The sequence below is a fragment of the Tenrec ecaudatus genome, chromosome 6, assembly GCF_050624435.1.
Source record: "Tenrec ecaudatus isolate mTenEca1 chromosome 6, mTenEca1.hap1, whole genome shotgun sequence".
NCBI lineage: Eukaryota > Metazoa > Chordata > Mammalia > Afrosoricida > Tenrecidae > Tenrec > Tenrec ecaudatus.
The window spans coordinates 104,197,311-104,214,842 of NC_134535.1; the positions used below are offsets into that span (position 1 = coordinate 104,197,311).

The following is a 17,532-nucleotide window of genomic DNA, read 5'->3' on the forward strand; positions in this document are numbered from 1 at the left end:
AAGTTGTAACTTGAATTACTCATTTGGATAACCATGGTGGATGGTTGGCTTTTGGTTTTCATTTGGAGCCATCTAGGCTGGCACCAGAATTCCTGGGTGGCACAGGTGGTTTGAACCCACTCAAGGACACCTTGATAGAAGGTCCTGGCGATCTGCTTCTGAAAGGTCACAGTTTGAAAAACCCAATGGTAGTTCTCTTCTGCACACCTGTAATTGACAGCAGCAGTAGGCTGGGATCTAGCCAAGACTGGCATAGGTAGGGTAGTAACAGTGAGGCTGGGTTGAACCAGAGTCTAATGTGCCATCAGATGTAGTCCTTGTGGCGCAGTGGTTAAGTACTCATCTTTTACTTAGAAGCCGCTAGGTTGTAGAAAGATGTGGTAGTCTGTGTCTGTAAAGATTTTAGTCTGTGAAATCCCTGAGGTGGCTGTACAGTGAGTGCCCTGCAGGGTCTCTGGGAGTTGGATTGATTGGCAATGGTTTTGGTTAGGAGCTGGGATTCTTAAAGCGTTTTCTGCCCTGTAGGGTTATAGTGAGTTGGAGTCAACTAACAGGAGTGGGTGGAGCCCCATATTTTGTGCATTTCGTATAGATTAGCAAATAAAGTGAGGAGGATACTATTCTTAAAGGAATTTAGGACACAGGCTTTGGTTTAAAGTGTTACTTCTTTAGCTAACCAGTGTGATCTCTCTTTTTTTGTGTGTTTTTTGGTGCCGAAACTCGGGATCGAGTGATCTCTTTTCAAAGCTTAGGTTTTTTTCCTCTATACAAGGGGATACCCACCCCAAACTGGAAAAAAGTGTTGCTAAGCGGATTCGTAGTATGCAACAATCCCCAACCCCTCCCCACTAGGCAAGTATCTAGCAACTCCCTCTGAGTGCACCCAGTGGCGTTGCCTGGGAAGGTTCTCTCTGGTCACAGTGAATTCTTTTGTTAAAGCAGCTTTCCACGTGAACCTCGTTTTTTGAGATGGCCAACATGGGCTGTGAAATTTTGTTTCCTGCTTGGGAAAAATGCCTCAGAAACTGTTGTGATGTTGAACACGGCTACAAGGACAGCACTGTGGGGAAAAAACTCAAGTGTATGAGTGGCGTTCTCATTTTTTAAAAAGTGAAATGTTGATTGATGACAAACCTCTTTCTGGATGAAAATGTTCACTTGTGCATTTGGAGATTGTTCCACCAGGTCAGACTGTTGATCAAATTTTATGTTTAGGTGTTCTGAAAAGATTGTGTAACAGTGTATGACTAAAAAGGCTTGATTTGTGGCAGACGGGACTGCCTACTCACGCAGCCATCTCAGTGCACCCGTTTGCCTCCTTTGCCCTATGCACCTTACTCACCACAGACCTTGTTCTATGGGGCTTCTTTTTGTTTCCAAGATTGAAGAGGGACATGAAGAACAGTGATTTGATGAGGTAGAAGAGGTGAACGAAAAAGGAGGGTGGTGCTGTCAGCCACCCAAACAGATTGTTCAAACTTGAAAAATGTTTACAAGAATGGAATCACAGATTCAATAAATGTACTAAGTGTAATGAAGAGTACTTTAAGGCCATAAAGTTGTTTTGTAAAAAAAATTTAAATACATAGCTTTGAAAATTAATTGTTTTTTTTGGAGGGGGTACCCACCTCATCAACATAACACCTACTTTCTATGGTGGTTGTAAGATTTAAATGAAGTATTGTAAGTAAAGTAGCTTGTAAAATAAAGTGGTCAGATGAAGCCCACTTTTCAATTTATTCCTTTGGGAAGGAAAAATTGGTATTTCATACATGTTAGGAAAAATAATTATGACTACAACGTATAGACCAGGGGAAAAAAAGAAATGTTACCCTTCTCCCAAAATGGAAAATAGTTATTTCTTATATTTTCTGATATGTTCTTGTGTTAGGCAGGGTTCGTTAGAGAAACAAAACCAGGATAGACACACACACACACACACACACACACACACACGCACACATATATTTCTACAGCTTGGAAGAATATAACAGCTAACTAGCCCACACAGCAATACAGAGGGCTCAGTTCAACTGACTTCTCTGGAACAGTTAATATACTGGAAGGCCTTCAACTCACATAGGCTGCTGGGTCCAAGGTCAAGGAAACAGACAGCTGAGTCTTCCCTGGGGCAATGCAGTCAAGAGTCTGCCCACAGGCAGCAAACAGTAGGGTGGGTCACTAACAGTCAGTAGCTCAGGAGCTTAGTGAAGCAGGCCTGATGGGATATTGAACTCAAGCAATACAAGACAAGCAATGCAAGGCGACAGGGTCCACCAGCCTCAAGCTCAAGCGATGGATGCACTAGCAGCAGGGTGAAGCAGGTCTCCAAGGAACCTGAAGCTCTAGCGATAGGATCCATGGGTTGGCTGTCTACAGGTAGTCTGGCTCACAAGTTGAGGCCAAGAACTAGCTAAAGCAGCCTCATGCTGGCCAGATCACCAGAGAACAAGAGAGAGGGGCAGCTCTTGCTGAGCCATTTATCACTTTATTCTCCACTCACACTATAACCTTTTTAATACGACATGTTCCTTTTAGCCAGGTTGGCACAATAAACCTACCTGTCATCATAATTCCTTACCATGCTCATCTTACCATTATCCTCTTAGCTGATAGAATTTACTTAAAAAGTCTAAACTCGTGGATTTTTATTGTCATGTATATTACTATGGCTACTTCCTGTTTGAGTGCTCTGACCTTTCTATTTCTGGTACATGTGTAGAGGTCCTTTTATTTGCTTTCCTTTTATGTGGATTTGTCTGCCACCAGCTTTTCCACAGTTATTTTCCTTTCACCATTTTGAATTCCCCTGTGTTGCCACCTCCAGAGAGCCTTACTCTGATCACGTGATCTAACATAAAGTAGTCAACAGTTTTCCCCCATAGTTTGTATCACTCTGAAATTTCCTTGCCCATTTGTGCGTATTCTACCTGCACTACAGGCTATTTCACCACATTCCCTTATAGACCCCAGCATTCCCTACATAGTAAGCAGCATTGTTTTTTGTTTTTTTAAAAACAATTTATTGGGGCTCATACAATTCTTATCACAGTTCATACATATACATACATCAATTGTATAAAGCACATCTGTACAGTCTTTGCCCTAATCATTTTTTTCTCCTCTTTTCTTTTTTTACATTTTATTAGGGACTCATACAAATCTTATCACCATCCATACATATACATACATCAATTGTATAAAGCACATCCATACATTCCCTGCCCCAATCATTCTCAAGGCATTTGCTCTCCACTTAAGCCCCTTGCATCAGGTCCTCTTTTTTTTTCCCCTCCCTCCCCTTTCCCCCCTCCCTCATGTGCCCTTGGTAATTTATACCTCGTTATTTTGTCATATCTTGCCCTATCCGGAGTCTCCCTTCCCCCCTTCTCTGCTGTCCCTCTCCCAGGGAAGAGGTCACATGTGGATCCTTGTAATCAGTTCTCCCTTTCCAACCCACTCACCCTCCACTCTCCCAGCATCGTCGCTCACACCCTTGGTCCTGAAGGTATCATCCACCCTGGATTCCCTGTACCTCCAGCCCTCATATGTACCAGTGTACAGCCTCTGTCCTATCCAGCCCTGCAAGGTAGAATTCGGATCATGGTAGTTGGGGGGAGGAAGCATCCAGGATCTGGGGGAAAGCTGTGTTCTTCATCGGTACTACCTCGCACCCTAATTAACCCATCTCCTCTCCTAAACCCCTCTATGAGGGGATCTCCATTGGCCGACACTTGGGCCTTGGGTCTCCACTCTGCACTTCCCCCTTCATTTAATATGGTATATATATATATATATACACATACATATATACATATACACATATATACACATACATACACACACTTATATCTTTTTTTTTGCATGATGCCTTATACCTGGTCCCTTGGCACCTCGTGATCACACTGGCCGGTGTGCTTCTTCCATGTGGGCTTTTTTGCTTCTGAGCTAGATGGCCGCTTGTTCACCTTCAAGCCTTTAAGACCCCAGACACTATCTCTTTTGATAGCCGGGCACCATCAGCTTTCTTCACCACATTTGCTTATGCACCCATTTGTCTTCAGCGATCCTATCATGGAGGTGTGCAGTCAATGATATGATTTTTTGTTCTTTGATGCCTGGTAACTGATCCCTTCGGGACCACTCGATCACACAGGCTGGTGTGTTCTTCCATGTGGGCTTTGTTGCTTCTGAGCTAGATGGCCGCTTGTTTATCTTCAAGCCTTTAAGACCCCAGTCACTATCTCTTTTGATAGCCGGGCACCATCAGCTTTCTTCACCACATTTACTTGTTCACCCACTTTGGCTCCAGCCGTTGTGTCGGGAGAGTGAGCATCATAGAGTTCCAATTTAATAAAAGAAGGTATTCATGCATTGAGGGAGTGTTTGAGTAGAGGCCCAAGGTCCTTCTGCCACCTTAATACTTGACCTATAAATATAGACACATAGATCTATTTCCCCATCCTCATATATATATTTGCATGTACATGTCTTTGTCTAGACCTCCATGAATGCCCTTTGACTCCTAGCTCTTTCCTCCATCTCCCTTGACTTTCCTCCTGCCCTACTACCATGCTTCGTCGCCACCTGGGCTAGAGCATACCTCTTCTCTAAGCAACCTTACCCTTGATCATTTCCCACCAGGCCTGCCACTCCCCCTTCTCTACCATTTGGGGGTCCCATGTTTTTCCCTTGTCCCTGGGTTTGTTAACACCACTTCCTTTTCCCCCCTACCCCCCCACCCCAAGTCCCCCCGGAACTGTCGTTCCCGTTGTTTTTCCTCCAGATAGTTCATCCAGCCTGTCCTATTCAGACAGACCTGTGGAGACACTAACATGCACGAAAACAAGACAGGAAAACAAAGCAACAGTATACAACCAGGCAACAAAACAGCAAAACAAACCACTGACAACAAAACAAAACACTTCACAAAAGAAAGGCTTGTAGTTCGTTCAAGGATCGTTTGCTGTCCCTTAGGAGCGTTTTCCAGTCCAGTCTGTTGGGGCATCACGCCCTGGCCCCAAAGTCCACTTTCAGCATTCCCTGGGGACCTTGCCACTCCATTCCCTTGCTGTTCCGCTGCACTCCCCCAGTGATTTGCCTCGGTGTGGTGGGATCAGGTCAGGTGCAATTCCCACACTGTGTCTCCGGTGCTGTCCCCTGTATCGCCCTTAGTCACTGATTGGCATCATTTCTCATAGTGGGGCCAGCCATGTTGTTCTCTCTGTGGACTGGCTGCTCTACTCAGGAACATCATCATCACGGCCTGGTGGGCCAGGCTGTGCTCCACTCTCTCCTCTTGCCCCTTCATCTTCTCCCGTGTGCTCTGATCAGATATGTTCATCTCCCGGGGCTGCAGAGTCAATGTCGTTCTTTGGAACAAATTCTTTTCGGGGGAGGGGCAGGTATCCACTTAATTTATGGTGCTGGGGAAGCAGCATTGTTTTAGGCAGCACTGTCTGTTCATATCCCCAGTGCCAAGAATAGCACCTGGCTTTTATGAGAGGACTTCAATAGTACATAAAAATGGCCCTGCTCAATACTTGCCCTCATGAAGTAATCACTGAAGACAGAGGTCTATATAACAAAAGGTGATAAAACATACGGTACCTGGCTATCAGAAAGAATGGTATTTAGGGTCTTAAAGGCTTCTCTTCAAAAGAGCAGCCTTTTAAGAGAGGTGACAGCTAAGTAGACACAGAAGAAGCCCACTAGCACATGTGAGTCAAGAATTGAAAACAGTAGAATTCAAGCTCAAATTTCGAGCACGGCTGTGTTACAGAAGGGAGTGTGGATGACCATGAGAAGCCCTATGTCCATTTTTAGAGTACCATGCAAATTAAGCCTCTCTTGAACTCCCTTAGACCATTGACTTGGGATATGAATAGTGTTGCCCTCAGTGCATTAGATCGTGGATTATTGCAGATAGTTAACATTTAACCTATAATTGACTTTCCCAGAGGGAGCGAGGAGGGAGGGGGAAAAAAGAGGACTTGATGCAAGGGGCTTAAGTGGAGAGCAAATGCTTTGAAAATGATTAGGGCAAAGAATGTACAGATGTGGTATAATTGTCTTTCCCTTTTGACCAATTTAAATTTTGTTCTATTTTCTATTATCTCCTGCTTTCTTTCGTATTAAAGTTTTTCTGTGTTTTGTTGTAATTTAGGTCTTTTTTCCTTTTTAGCAGTTTTATTGGCACGCAGTCCACCTATCACACAATTCAATAGTTCAGTCATAGCAAGAAGAATTGTACAATCATTACCATAATCAATTTCAGAAGCATATTTAGGTTTTTGATGATTTTCTTTACATAAAATCCAGGACAGGTAATCCATAGAGCCAGCCACTAGGTGAATGGTTCCTCCAGGTTATGGCAGGTGAGATTAGAGGGGGCATGGGAGCCAATTATAATAAGTACAGGAATGAAGATGTTCCAAAATTGATTGCATGACTAATGTATTTAAACCATTGAATTGTATGGTAAGTGAATTATATGTCAATGAAATAGGTTTTTAAAGTGCATGGAAAAATTCCATTTTTCCATGTGCTTTGTTGAATCCCCTTCTTGTCATTACAAAATGAATGAAGGAGTAGTAGAAATTGCATGTTATTTTACTGTATGATGGTGATTCAATTGAAATTAGAGTTTTAATACACACTGTTTTTTAAATCCAGGTGAATTTCATTGTGAGTGACTCTGGAGCACATGTCTTAAATTCTTGGACTCAAGAAGACCAAAATTTGCAGGAGGTATGATTCTGTTTTGAGTTGTAACCAGTTTTGAAAATTGCTTAAATGTGGTAAAATATATATATATATATATTTTTAATCATTTTATTTTGTGCTCATACAACTCTTATCACAATCCATACATACATCGATTGTGTAAAGCACATTTGTACATTCATTGCCTTCATCATTCTCAAAACATTTGCTCTCCACCTAAGCCCCTGGCATCAGTTCCTCATTTTTCGCTCTCCTCTCCTCTCCTTCATGAACCCTTGATAATTTATCAATTATTTTGTCATATCTTTCCCTGTTTGACGTCTCCCCTCACTCACTTTTCTGTCCCCCAGGGAGGAGGTCACATGTAGATCCTTGTCATTGGTTACCCCTTTCCAAACCATTCTCCCTTTACCCTCCCAGCATCACCACTCACACCTCTGGTCCTGAAGGAGTCATCTGTCCTGGATTCCCTATTTCCAGTTCCTATCTGTACCAGTGTACATCCTCTGGTCTAGTCAGATTTGTAAGGTAGAATTGGGATCATGATAGTTGGGGAGGAGGAAGCATTTAGGAACTAGAGGAAAATTGTATGTTTTATCATTGCTCCATCACACCCTGACTGGCTCATCTCTTCCCTAAGATGATGTCCAGTGGCCAACAAATGGACTTTGGGTCTCCACTCTGCACTCCCTCTCCTTATTTACTGTGATAAGATTTTTTTGTTCTGATGATGCCTAATACCTGATCCCTTCCACACCTCGTGATCGCACAGACTGGTGTGCTTTTTCCATGTGGGCTTTGTTGCTTCTGAACTAGATGGCTGCTTGTTTACTTTCAAGCCTTTAAGACCCCAGACACTATCTCTTTTGATAGCTGGACACCATCAACTTTCTTCACCGCATTTGCTTATTCACCTGCTTTGTCTTCAGTGGTTATGTCGGGAAGGTGAGCATCATAGGATGCCAATTTAGTAGAAGAAAGTATTGCTTGGATTGAGGGAGCACTTGAGTGGAGGCTCAGTGTCCTTCTGCTACCTTAATACTAAACCTATAAATATATCCACATAGATCTAATTCCCCCTCATATATAAATATATTTGCATATGTTCATGCCTTTATTTAGACCTCTATAAATGCCCTTTGCCTTCTAGCTCTTTCCTGTATTTCCTTTGACTTTCCTCTTGTCCCACTATCATGCTCAGTCCTCATTTGTGTTTCAGTAATTCCTCTTGGTTACATTATCCTTGATCACGCCCTACCAGGCCTCCTACAACCTTCTCACCACCGATTTGGATCGTTTGTTGTTCCCTTGTCCCTGGGTTTGTTAACACCACTTCCTTACCCCCTCCACCTCCCCCTCTCCCATGTCCCCACGGAACTGTCAGTGCTGTTGTTTTTTCCTCCAGATTGTTCATCCAGCCTATGTTATTTAGACAGACCTGCTGAGATAATAAAATGCACAAAAACAAGACAGAGCAAAACTAAGCAACAATACACAAGAAAGCCACCACCACAACAAACCACTGACAAAGAACAAAACAAAACACATCAAGAAAGAAAAGCTTGTAGTTAGTTCAAGGACTGTTTGTTGGCCTTTAGGAGTGTTTTCCAGTCCAGTCTATTGGGGCACCAAGTCCTGGCCCCAAAGTCCACCTTCAGCATTCCTTGGGTCCTCGCCGCTCCATTCCCTTGCTGTTCTGCTGCACCCCCTTAGTGTTTTGCCTCGGTGTGGCGGGATCAGATCGGGCGCAATTCCCACACTGTGTCTCCGGTGTTGTCCCCTATAGGGCTATGGGTCAGTGAGGGACATCATGTCTTATAGTGGGGCCAGCCATGTGGTCCTCTTTGTGAACTGGCTGCTCTAATCCTGGTGGGCCAGGATGTGCTCTATTACTACCCCCCTTTAATCTGCTGCACTGTGCTCCGATCAGATATGTCCCTCTCCCGGAGCTGCAGATTCAATGCCATCCTTTGAAATAAATTCTTCTGGGCGGAGGGGCAGGTGTCCACATAGTAGTTGAGATTCGGGCCAGCCCCTCAAAAATATTTTTTCTTGAAATGCTTAGATTTTATCAAGTTGGTATTTGCACATTGTTTTGGAATGCCATGTAATCATAAGAAAAATAGCCATCTCCATTCCACGCTTTCTTTACCGACAAATTAGAAGGAAACTTTAACTCTTTAGCTATTGTGCTATTTATTTCCATATTTGTAAACAAAATGCTTTTACTACTACTTATTGAGTTCTCAGTTTACATCTTATCTATTTATTACCGTTATCTGTTGTCCTGAGGAGGTTATATGTAGATCATTGTGATCAGTTTCCCCATTCTCCCCCCACCTTCCCTTTACCCTCCTGGTATGGCTGCTCTCAACATTGATCCTGAGGAGTTTATCTGTCCTGTGTTTCCAGCTCTCATCTGTACCCATGTACGTGCTGTGGTTTAGTCAGATGTGTAAGGTAGAATTGGGATCATGATAGAGGGAGGAAGCATTAAAGAACTAGAGATAAGTTGTATGTTTCATCGGTGCTATACTGTACCCTGACTGGCCCATCTTCTCCCTGTGACCTTTCTGTAAGGGGATGTCCAATTGCTTACAGATTGGCTTTGGGCCTCCAATCTACACTCCCCCTCCCCCTCCCAATTCATATTGACATGATTTTTTTGTTTTGTGTCTTTGATACCTGATTCCGTGGACACCTCTTGATCATACAGGCTAGTGTGCTTCTTCCATGTGGACTTTGTTGCTTCTCAGCTAGATGGCCACTTGTTTATCTTCAAGCCTTTAAGCCCTCAGATGCTACACCTTTTTATAGCCCTGCACCACCATCTTTCTTTACCACATTTGCTCATGCACACATTTGTCTTCAGTGATCGTGTTGGGAAGGTGAGCATCTCAGAATGCCCGATTATTAGAACAAAGTGTTCTTGTGTTGAGAGTACTTGAGGCCCAATGTCCAACTGTTTTCTTACTACTAAACCTATAAATATATGTACATAGATCTATTCCCCATTGTCATATATATTTACATATGTACATGCCTATATTTAGATATTTATAAATGTCTTTTGCCTCCTAGTTCATTCCTCTATTTGCTTTAACTTTCCTCATGTCTCCCACTATGATGTTCAGCCTTCATTTGGATTTTAGTAATTCCTCTCAGTTACATTGCCCTTGATCAAGCCCTACCAGACCTCCCATACCCTCCTCGTCATCGATTGTTGGTCACTTGTTGTTCTCTTGTCCTTGGGTTTGTTAACACCCACTTCATTTCCTCCCACATCCCCATCTCCTATATCTCCCCAGAACTGTCATCCTGTTGTTTTTTCCTTCGGCTTGTTTATCCCGCCTAGACATGCAGAGTTAATAACATGCACAAACACAAGACCCAGCAAAAGAAAGCAACAATAGAAAATCAAACAACAAAACAAAAATAAAGCCAACGCCAAAAAAATGAAAAGCCTTAAAAAAAAAAAAAGAAAAGCCTATAGTAGTTCAAGGTCTATTTGTTGACCTTTACCGGTGTTTTCCAGTCAAGTCTGATGGGGCGTCATGCCCTGACCCCACAGTCTATTTTTGGTGTTCCCTGGGGACTTCATTGCTCTGCTCTCCTTGCTGTTCTATTGTACGCCCTTAGTGTTTCACCTCGATGTGGTAGGGTCAGATTGGTCACAGTTCCCACAGTGTGTCTCCAGTGTTGTCCTCCTTCATGCTATGGGTCAGTGAGGGACGTAGTGTCTCATGGTGAGGATGGCCCTATGGTCCTTGTGGTGTATTGGCTGCTCTCAGCAGAAACACCATCCTCAGGGCTTGGTGAGCCAGGATGTGCTTCACTTATTTTTCCTCCCCCTTCTTTCATTTGTTCCTGTGTGCTCTGATCAGACATGTCCCTCTCCCTGAACTGTAGCTTCAGTGCTGTCCTCTGAAGTGAATTCTTCGGGCAGGGTGAGGGGTGGTGGTGTCTGTCTGCTTAGTTGGTAATAGGGTCGGCCCCTGAACTTTATTCTTTTACATTTGGCTTACCTAGTTGTTTTAGCACCGTTTGTTGAAAAAATTCTTTTTCTATCGAGTGGCCTTGTAAACCTGGTTGAAAACCAGTTGGGCATAAATGTGTGGTTTTATTTTTATTCTGTGAGACTAATTTTTAGATCGTTTATTGCAGGTAATATAAATACAATTGATGTGTCTACACTGATTTTATAATCCTGCAACTTGCTGAATTCATTTTTTCTAGTAGTTTTTATGTAAGGTTGTGTCATCTGTAAACAGAGATCATTTTACTTTCTTTTTAATTTGGGTGCCTTTATTTCTTTGTCTTTCCTGATTGCCATGGTTAGAACCTCACAGCACAACATTGACTAGCAGGGTGGAGATGGAACATCCTTATCTTATTATTCCGAGAGGAAAAGCACCCGGTCTGTCACCAGGAGTATATGGTTAGCTGGCGATGTTTTTGTGGATGCACTAGTAGCAGGAATTTCACTTCTTTTCGCAATTTATTGTCATGGAAAGTTGTTGAGTTTTGTTAGATACTTTTTCTGGCTCTGTGAAGATGATAGTGTGGTTTTATTTTTTCTGTTGATATATTGCATGAATTGATTTTGAGATTGTAAACCAACTTTGCATTTCTAGAACAACCTCACCGGGTCCTGGTGTATCTTTTATTTATATATATATCTGCATCAGATTAGTAATTTTCTGAGGACATTCTCATCTGTATTTATAAGCCACGTCAGTGTGTAGTTTTCTTGTATAATTTTTGTCTGCGTTGCATATATTATTACAAAGTAAATTTTTCCCTGTTTACTTAGCTAATGGCAGCATTGGCTGCCGTTGGGCCTCCTAATCCTAGGGCAGATCCAGAATGCTGCAGTATTCTACATGGTCTAGTTGCAGCCGTGGAAACCCTCTGCAAAATTACAGAATGCCAGCACGAGGCTCGTACTCTACTGATGGAGAATGCTGAACGTGTTGGAAATAGAGGACGGATCATTTGTATTACTAATGCCAAAAGGTGAGACATTAATAACAATCATCCTTTCACTGGGAGAATTTAAATATCCTCTTGGGTTTTTTATTTTAAAAAGCTGGGACAACGTGGTAGCAATTACTTCAAGTGGCTTTTGTGTTGTTATTTTATTTTGAGGCTATGGTTATTCAATTCTAAAATAAAAACTTATTTCAGTTAAAAACAATTTAAACTGTCATATAAACCAATATAATTACTTTTTTCTCATTAGTTTTGAGCTTTTTTTCCCCCCGGAATTGGGAGTGAGCACTAAAGGCAGTCCTTATAAAAATAATCTTAAAGTGTCTGCAAAAAGAAAGTGTAGCCAAATAGTGCTTTTAAATTTTTCTCTTACTGTTTATTCCATAGTTTTCTATGTGTTTTTCTGCTATAGTGATAGCCATGTGCGAATGCTGGAAGACTGTGTGCAAGAAACAATTCATGAACATAACAAGCTTGCTGCAAATTCAGATCAGTGAGTATGAGCTCAGTAAAATATGTACATTCATGTTTATATGTATTTTCTATCAAATAATATCAGTGTAATATTCATTTGGATTCTCTACTGCCTCAATAAATTAGTAAAAAATGCGATATGTGATTACCAACTTAAAAATTTTTTTCTCTTTGATTTTGTAATTTTACACTTTTCTGCAAGAAAAGGTGATAAGGGTAAAATAATATATACATATTTAAAGTGCTTTGATACCTCAATTTTTCATACGCTAATAAATATATAAAATGAGCAGCTTGTTGCTGGTTTATTCAGTATATTCCAATTCAAAGCATTGTTTATATGAAACCTCCAGAATAGTATAATCTATAAACATAAAGTTTATTAGTGTTTGCTTATGGGACAGAAGACTGACTCCAGGAAGGTCTTTAGGGGAAAAAAAACTTCAATATATGGATTTTTAAGAAAACTGTAAAAGACACACTTCACACACAGCGAAGACTGTGTATTAGATTGAGTTATTATTTATATTCTGAGGTAGGATAATTATGTATAAGAAGACTATTCTCACTTGGTATGGCATGCTGAAGTGTTTTAGAGTGAAGTGTCAAGTGTTTTGCAACTTATTTAAAGAATAATAAAAGGAAAATAAATACTTAATATATTCACATTCTCTGTAGCAGTTTTCCATTGAGAATTAGGATTGATTGGAGTTTTCTCTTGAAGTACAGAGAAAATTATATTTTTCACTTGAATTATATTTGTATACGTTGTTCATTAAGTATTCACATAACTGCAGCAGTTATCCACAGTGTAAGCATTTCAGCTTTTATCATCACAGTAACTACTGATTGTAGAGATACACCATTTTAATGCATTAAATTTTCAGTAGTTTTCATTTGCCTGAAGATTTTACATGGTATGTAGTCTTATATTATAAGTGAAAAGATGTTTCTTTAAGTCTCATGCAGATTCAGAGGTGTGAGTTAGTACTGATTCACACCTACCCAGTTGGTGAAGACAGCCTTGTGTCTGATCGTCCTAAAAAAGAGGTAAGTGTAAAAGTAATGGAATAAAATATCATTGTGAGTTATTAATATGTGTTGAGAGGGGTTAATATTAAGTGGTCACATTGCCAACATATTCTGCCAAGAAAACATTGGGAATTTTTTAAGAAATCTGTACAAGTAAACCACCTGGATTGATTCCTTGTTATAAATTGGAGCTTGTACAGTCTTTTCTCAATGGCCTGCTCAGCAGTATTTTTATTTTAATTGAACTTGCTTAATTGAACAGTTTATATTGTTCCTGAGATTTCAGCTACTTTAATAAGTGAATTTCGTTATTTTAAAGACACTTTATTCTTTAAAAATATTTTCCCCTCTTGTTAGAAAATCTTTAGGCTTTTCAACAAAACTACACTGTAGTAACAGAGAAGTTTATTTTACTTGTCCAAAGAGGTTGCCCAAGGGGGAACTAACTCTCAACCTTGGTTCTACTTTTTCATTAAGTCTGATCAGTTTGAAAAGACAGGATATTCTGATGGTTATTAAATGAGTTCACATCACATAAAATTTTTCATCAGTAGTCATGTTTAGAAATACGGCTTTACATACCAGCTTTACATTTTTACAAGTTTCTGCAGTCTGAAATTAATCAAACATGCAGTTGATCAAAGATGCATTGATAATTGCTATTGATTAGAATGTGAAAATTGGACACAAAGAACCAGGATTAGCAGTTGGTAATAGGAATGATGTTGGAAATCTCATGATAGAATTTCACATGACCAATGATTTATTCATCGCAGGTACTTCTCTTTTAAACAACATAAATAGTGACTATACACATAAACCCCACCAGGTAGAATACATCAGAATCAAACTGACAACATTTATGAAAAAGGACAATGGAGAAACTTGATATCATCAGCCAGAACAAGGCCAGGGGCCAGTTGCCAATGGACCAACAAATGCTCATGTAATTTCAGGAAGATGCTGATGAAACTTCAGACAACCCCATTAGAGCCAGAGTACAACTCTGAGTATATCCCACCAGAATTTAGGGACTATTTCCAGAATAGTTTAACTTAATGAATACCGAAGGCAGTAAGTAGTCCAGTTGAGTTGTGGGAAGACATCAAGGACATCACACACGAAGAAAGCTAAAGGTATCTAGTTGAATTGTGGATTGTAATAATATCTATAAGAGCTCCCAATACAATGATTAAAAAATAATAAGAAAGCTAAAGGTCATTCAAAAGCCAGGGAGGAAAGACTAAAATGGATGTCAGAGAGACTCTAAAACTTGTTCTTGAATATAGAGAAGCGAAAGTGTGAGGGTAATCTGCAGCTTAAGACCCTCTGTAAAGTGCTGACAAGTGAGTTTGTTACTCTGAAGACTAAGATGTGTGACCCACGCCAGGCTATTTTCATTAACTTTAATTCGTGAAAGTTGAACAGTGAATAATAAAGGCCAAAGAATAGATGCATTGGAATTGTGGTGTTAGCAAAGTACTGTGGACTACCAGAAGAATAAATAGCTCTGTCTTAAATAAGTACAGTCAGAACGCCCCATTGAAGCGAGGATGGCGAGACGCTGTCTCATGCACTTTGGACAGGTCAGGAAAGAGCAGTCATGTTTGGTAAAGTAGAAGGACAGTGAAAACTAGGAAGACCCTCAGTGAGATGGATTGACAGCGTGCTTCAGCAATGAATTCACACACAGCAACACTTGAGAGGAATGGTGCAGGACAACAAGTGGTTTGTTTCGTTGTGCATGTGAGCGGTTACTGGCTCCTTGACTTCTGACAACCCCAAAGGAAAAGGAAATGATGAAAAGAATTGAACGGCAGCTTCAAAGGGTGGGTTGAAAAGACAGAACAAGTCATTCAGACATACCAAGGGTCTACTGAGTGGTCAGGTTCTGTCCTTTCACCATACATACTTATTTGTATGTAACTAAACAGAGGAGCTAGACTATATGAAGAAGAAAGTAGTATTGGGACTGGACGAAGGCTCATTAACAGCCTTTGTGTGATACGCAGATGGCACAACCTTGCTTGCTGAAAGTGAAGAAAAGTTTAAGCCAGCAGTGTTCTCAACCTGTGGGTCACGACCCCTTTGGGAGTCGAACAATCCTTTCACAGGGATCACCTAATTCATAACAGAAGCAAAATTACAGTTATGAAGTAGCAACGAAAATAATTTTATGGCTGGGGTCATCCCAACATGAGGAATTGTATTGAAGGGTCACGGCATTAGGAAGGTTGAGAACCATTGGTTTAAGCACTTGCTGATAGAGATGACAACTAGCCTTCAATATGGGTTACACCTCATCATAATACGAAAATTCTTGAGATTAGACCAATACACATCATGATAAATGGAGAAAAGATTGAAATTGTTCAGTTTACTTGGGATCACAATCAACACCTATAGAAGCAGTGTTCAGGAAATCACACAACATATTTTATTGGGCAGATGTCCTGCCAAAGAACTCTTCCAAGTGTTAAAAAGCAAATGTGTCACTTTGAATACTAAGCTGTGCCTGACCTGAGCCAAGGTATTTTCTGTCACCTAATATGCATGTAACATCTGAACAATGAGTAAAGAAGACTGAAGACAAATTTATGACTTTGAATTATCGTTTTGGTAAAGAATGTAAATGTATCCTGCTAAAAGAAGAACAAATGAGTTTCTGCTGGAAGAACTTAGAAGTGATGATGTACTTTGGACATGTTACTGCAAGGGAAGCCCATGCTTGGTAAAGTAGGAGTTTGGTCAAAAAAATAGGAAGGCCCTCAAGAGAATGTATTGATACAATCGCTGCAAGAGTGGACTGTAACGAATCGTGAGGGCGGAGCAGGGGGCAGATTGTCATTTTGTTGTACAGAGGGTCCCGTTGGTTGGAACAGACTACAATACTAAGCAACCACATATTTACACAGTTAGATTTAATTTATATTTTGTGTGTTAGGTTTTTATTTAGTAGTACTTAATGTAAATATATCAAATAATTACTTTAGGAATTTCTTATAGTTAGATTGTATTTTTAATATCTCCTTTACTGCTTTAGGTGGTTTCCAGTGTTAGCTCCTTTGTGTTAAATTTATTTTCTGTCTTTGATAATGTGGCAATATGTTGTCTCTATAGTTATGATAAGGCAGTTATATACAATGAATACTATGGCCCTAAATAAATTAAATTGTGTGTTGCAATGTAAGTTATTGATGATGAGATGAGATGATTGTGTCAATTTTCACATTCGAATAAATAGTTTTATCTGTAGGATTTTATCCTGTCCACACAATCAAGTATTGTTGTCTACAGAATTTGAAGCACGTTGAATCTATTTTGACTATAAAATAAATACTTAAGTAAAAGACTGTTTATTGCTGAGTCCTCGGATGGCTCAGTTTCTGGTGTGTAATAAGTTCCTCTTAATACATTGAATGCATGCATGCATGTTGCTAAAAGAATTAGGTTTTATTTTTTCAATTTTCCAAATTCAAAAAAGTGAAAATAATTGTATGGGCTAGGGTTCTAATGAAATGTTGACATTTGGGAGTTAATTTTATTTCGTCTTGTTGATTAGTTGTCCCAAGTTCTAACCACAGAAGTCCATAGTGTTCGTGCAGGGCGGCATCTTGCTACCAAATTGAATATTCTAGTGCAGCAGCATTTTGACTTGGCTTCAACTACTATTACAAATATTCCCATGAAGGTAAGTCACTCTTTTCTCTGCAAATTTGATGGATATGACTTTAAACATTTGTTTAATGTGTCTCATTTATTTTAATTCCAACTTTGCTTTTTCCCCACGTGCCATATTTTCTGTTTTGCTAGCCTACACTCATTGTCTTTGACCAGGTCAGTAAACACTGAAAGGATCACAGAACAAAATGCTGTTGTTTTCTTTCTCATTAGAAGTCGATGTGAGCACGCCCCTCCCCTCAACACACCAGTGTTCTCATTTTTCCCATTGTTGTCTCGATCTTAAACTAGTTTTTTTCTGTGATTCTTTTTCTGACAGTTGTGTTAGTAGATTTTACTTCCTTTGTGCACGCTAATGAGTCTTATTTCCTCTATTTTTTTTCCTAGCCTATCTAGTACAAAGGTGTTTGTAATTAATACGTTCTGAATAGGGAAAAATAGTTCATAGTTTTATTTTAGTTATTTACTGTGTACCTGAAAAATGTGAGTTTTAGGATTCAACTACTAGATTTCCTAGGGAGTATTTTGCATTCTCTTTTATAATATCTTCAGTATGTTGCCTGAGATGACCAGCCCATAGTGTTAAATCATTTTATATTGAGTGGAGTTGAATTAAATAAAATAATT

The 17,532-nt window shown here is 40.1% G+C and overlaps 1 protein-coding gene across 3 annotated transcripts in view; it reads left to right on the forward strand.

Moving 5' to 3' along the window:
• INTS13 (integrator complex subunit 13) overlaps window positions 1-17,532 on the forward strand; it is a 36,970-nt gene that overhangs the window by 2,289 nt on the left and 17,149 nt on the right. For all 3 annotated transcript variants that reach the window (XM_075551967.1, XM_075551964.1, XM_075551966.1), the window contains exons 3-7: window positions 6,676-6,750; window positions 11,540-11,742; window positions 12,131-12,211; window positions 13,152-13,242; window positions 16,787-16,915. In XM_075551967.1, the coding sequence (XP_075408082.1) occupies window positions 6,676-6,750; window positions 11,540-11,742; window positions 12,131-12,211; window positions 13,152-13,242; window positions 16,787-16,915 (579 nt within the window). The remainder of the gene's footprint in view (window positions 1-6,675; window positions 6,751-11,539; window positions 11,743-12,130; window positions 12,212-13,151; window positions 13,243-16,786; window positions 16,916-17,532) is intronic.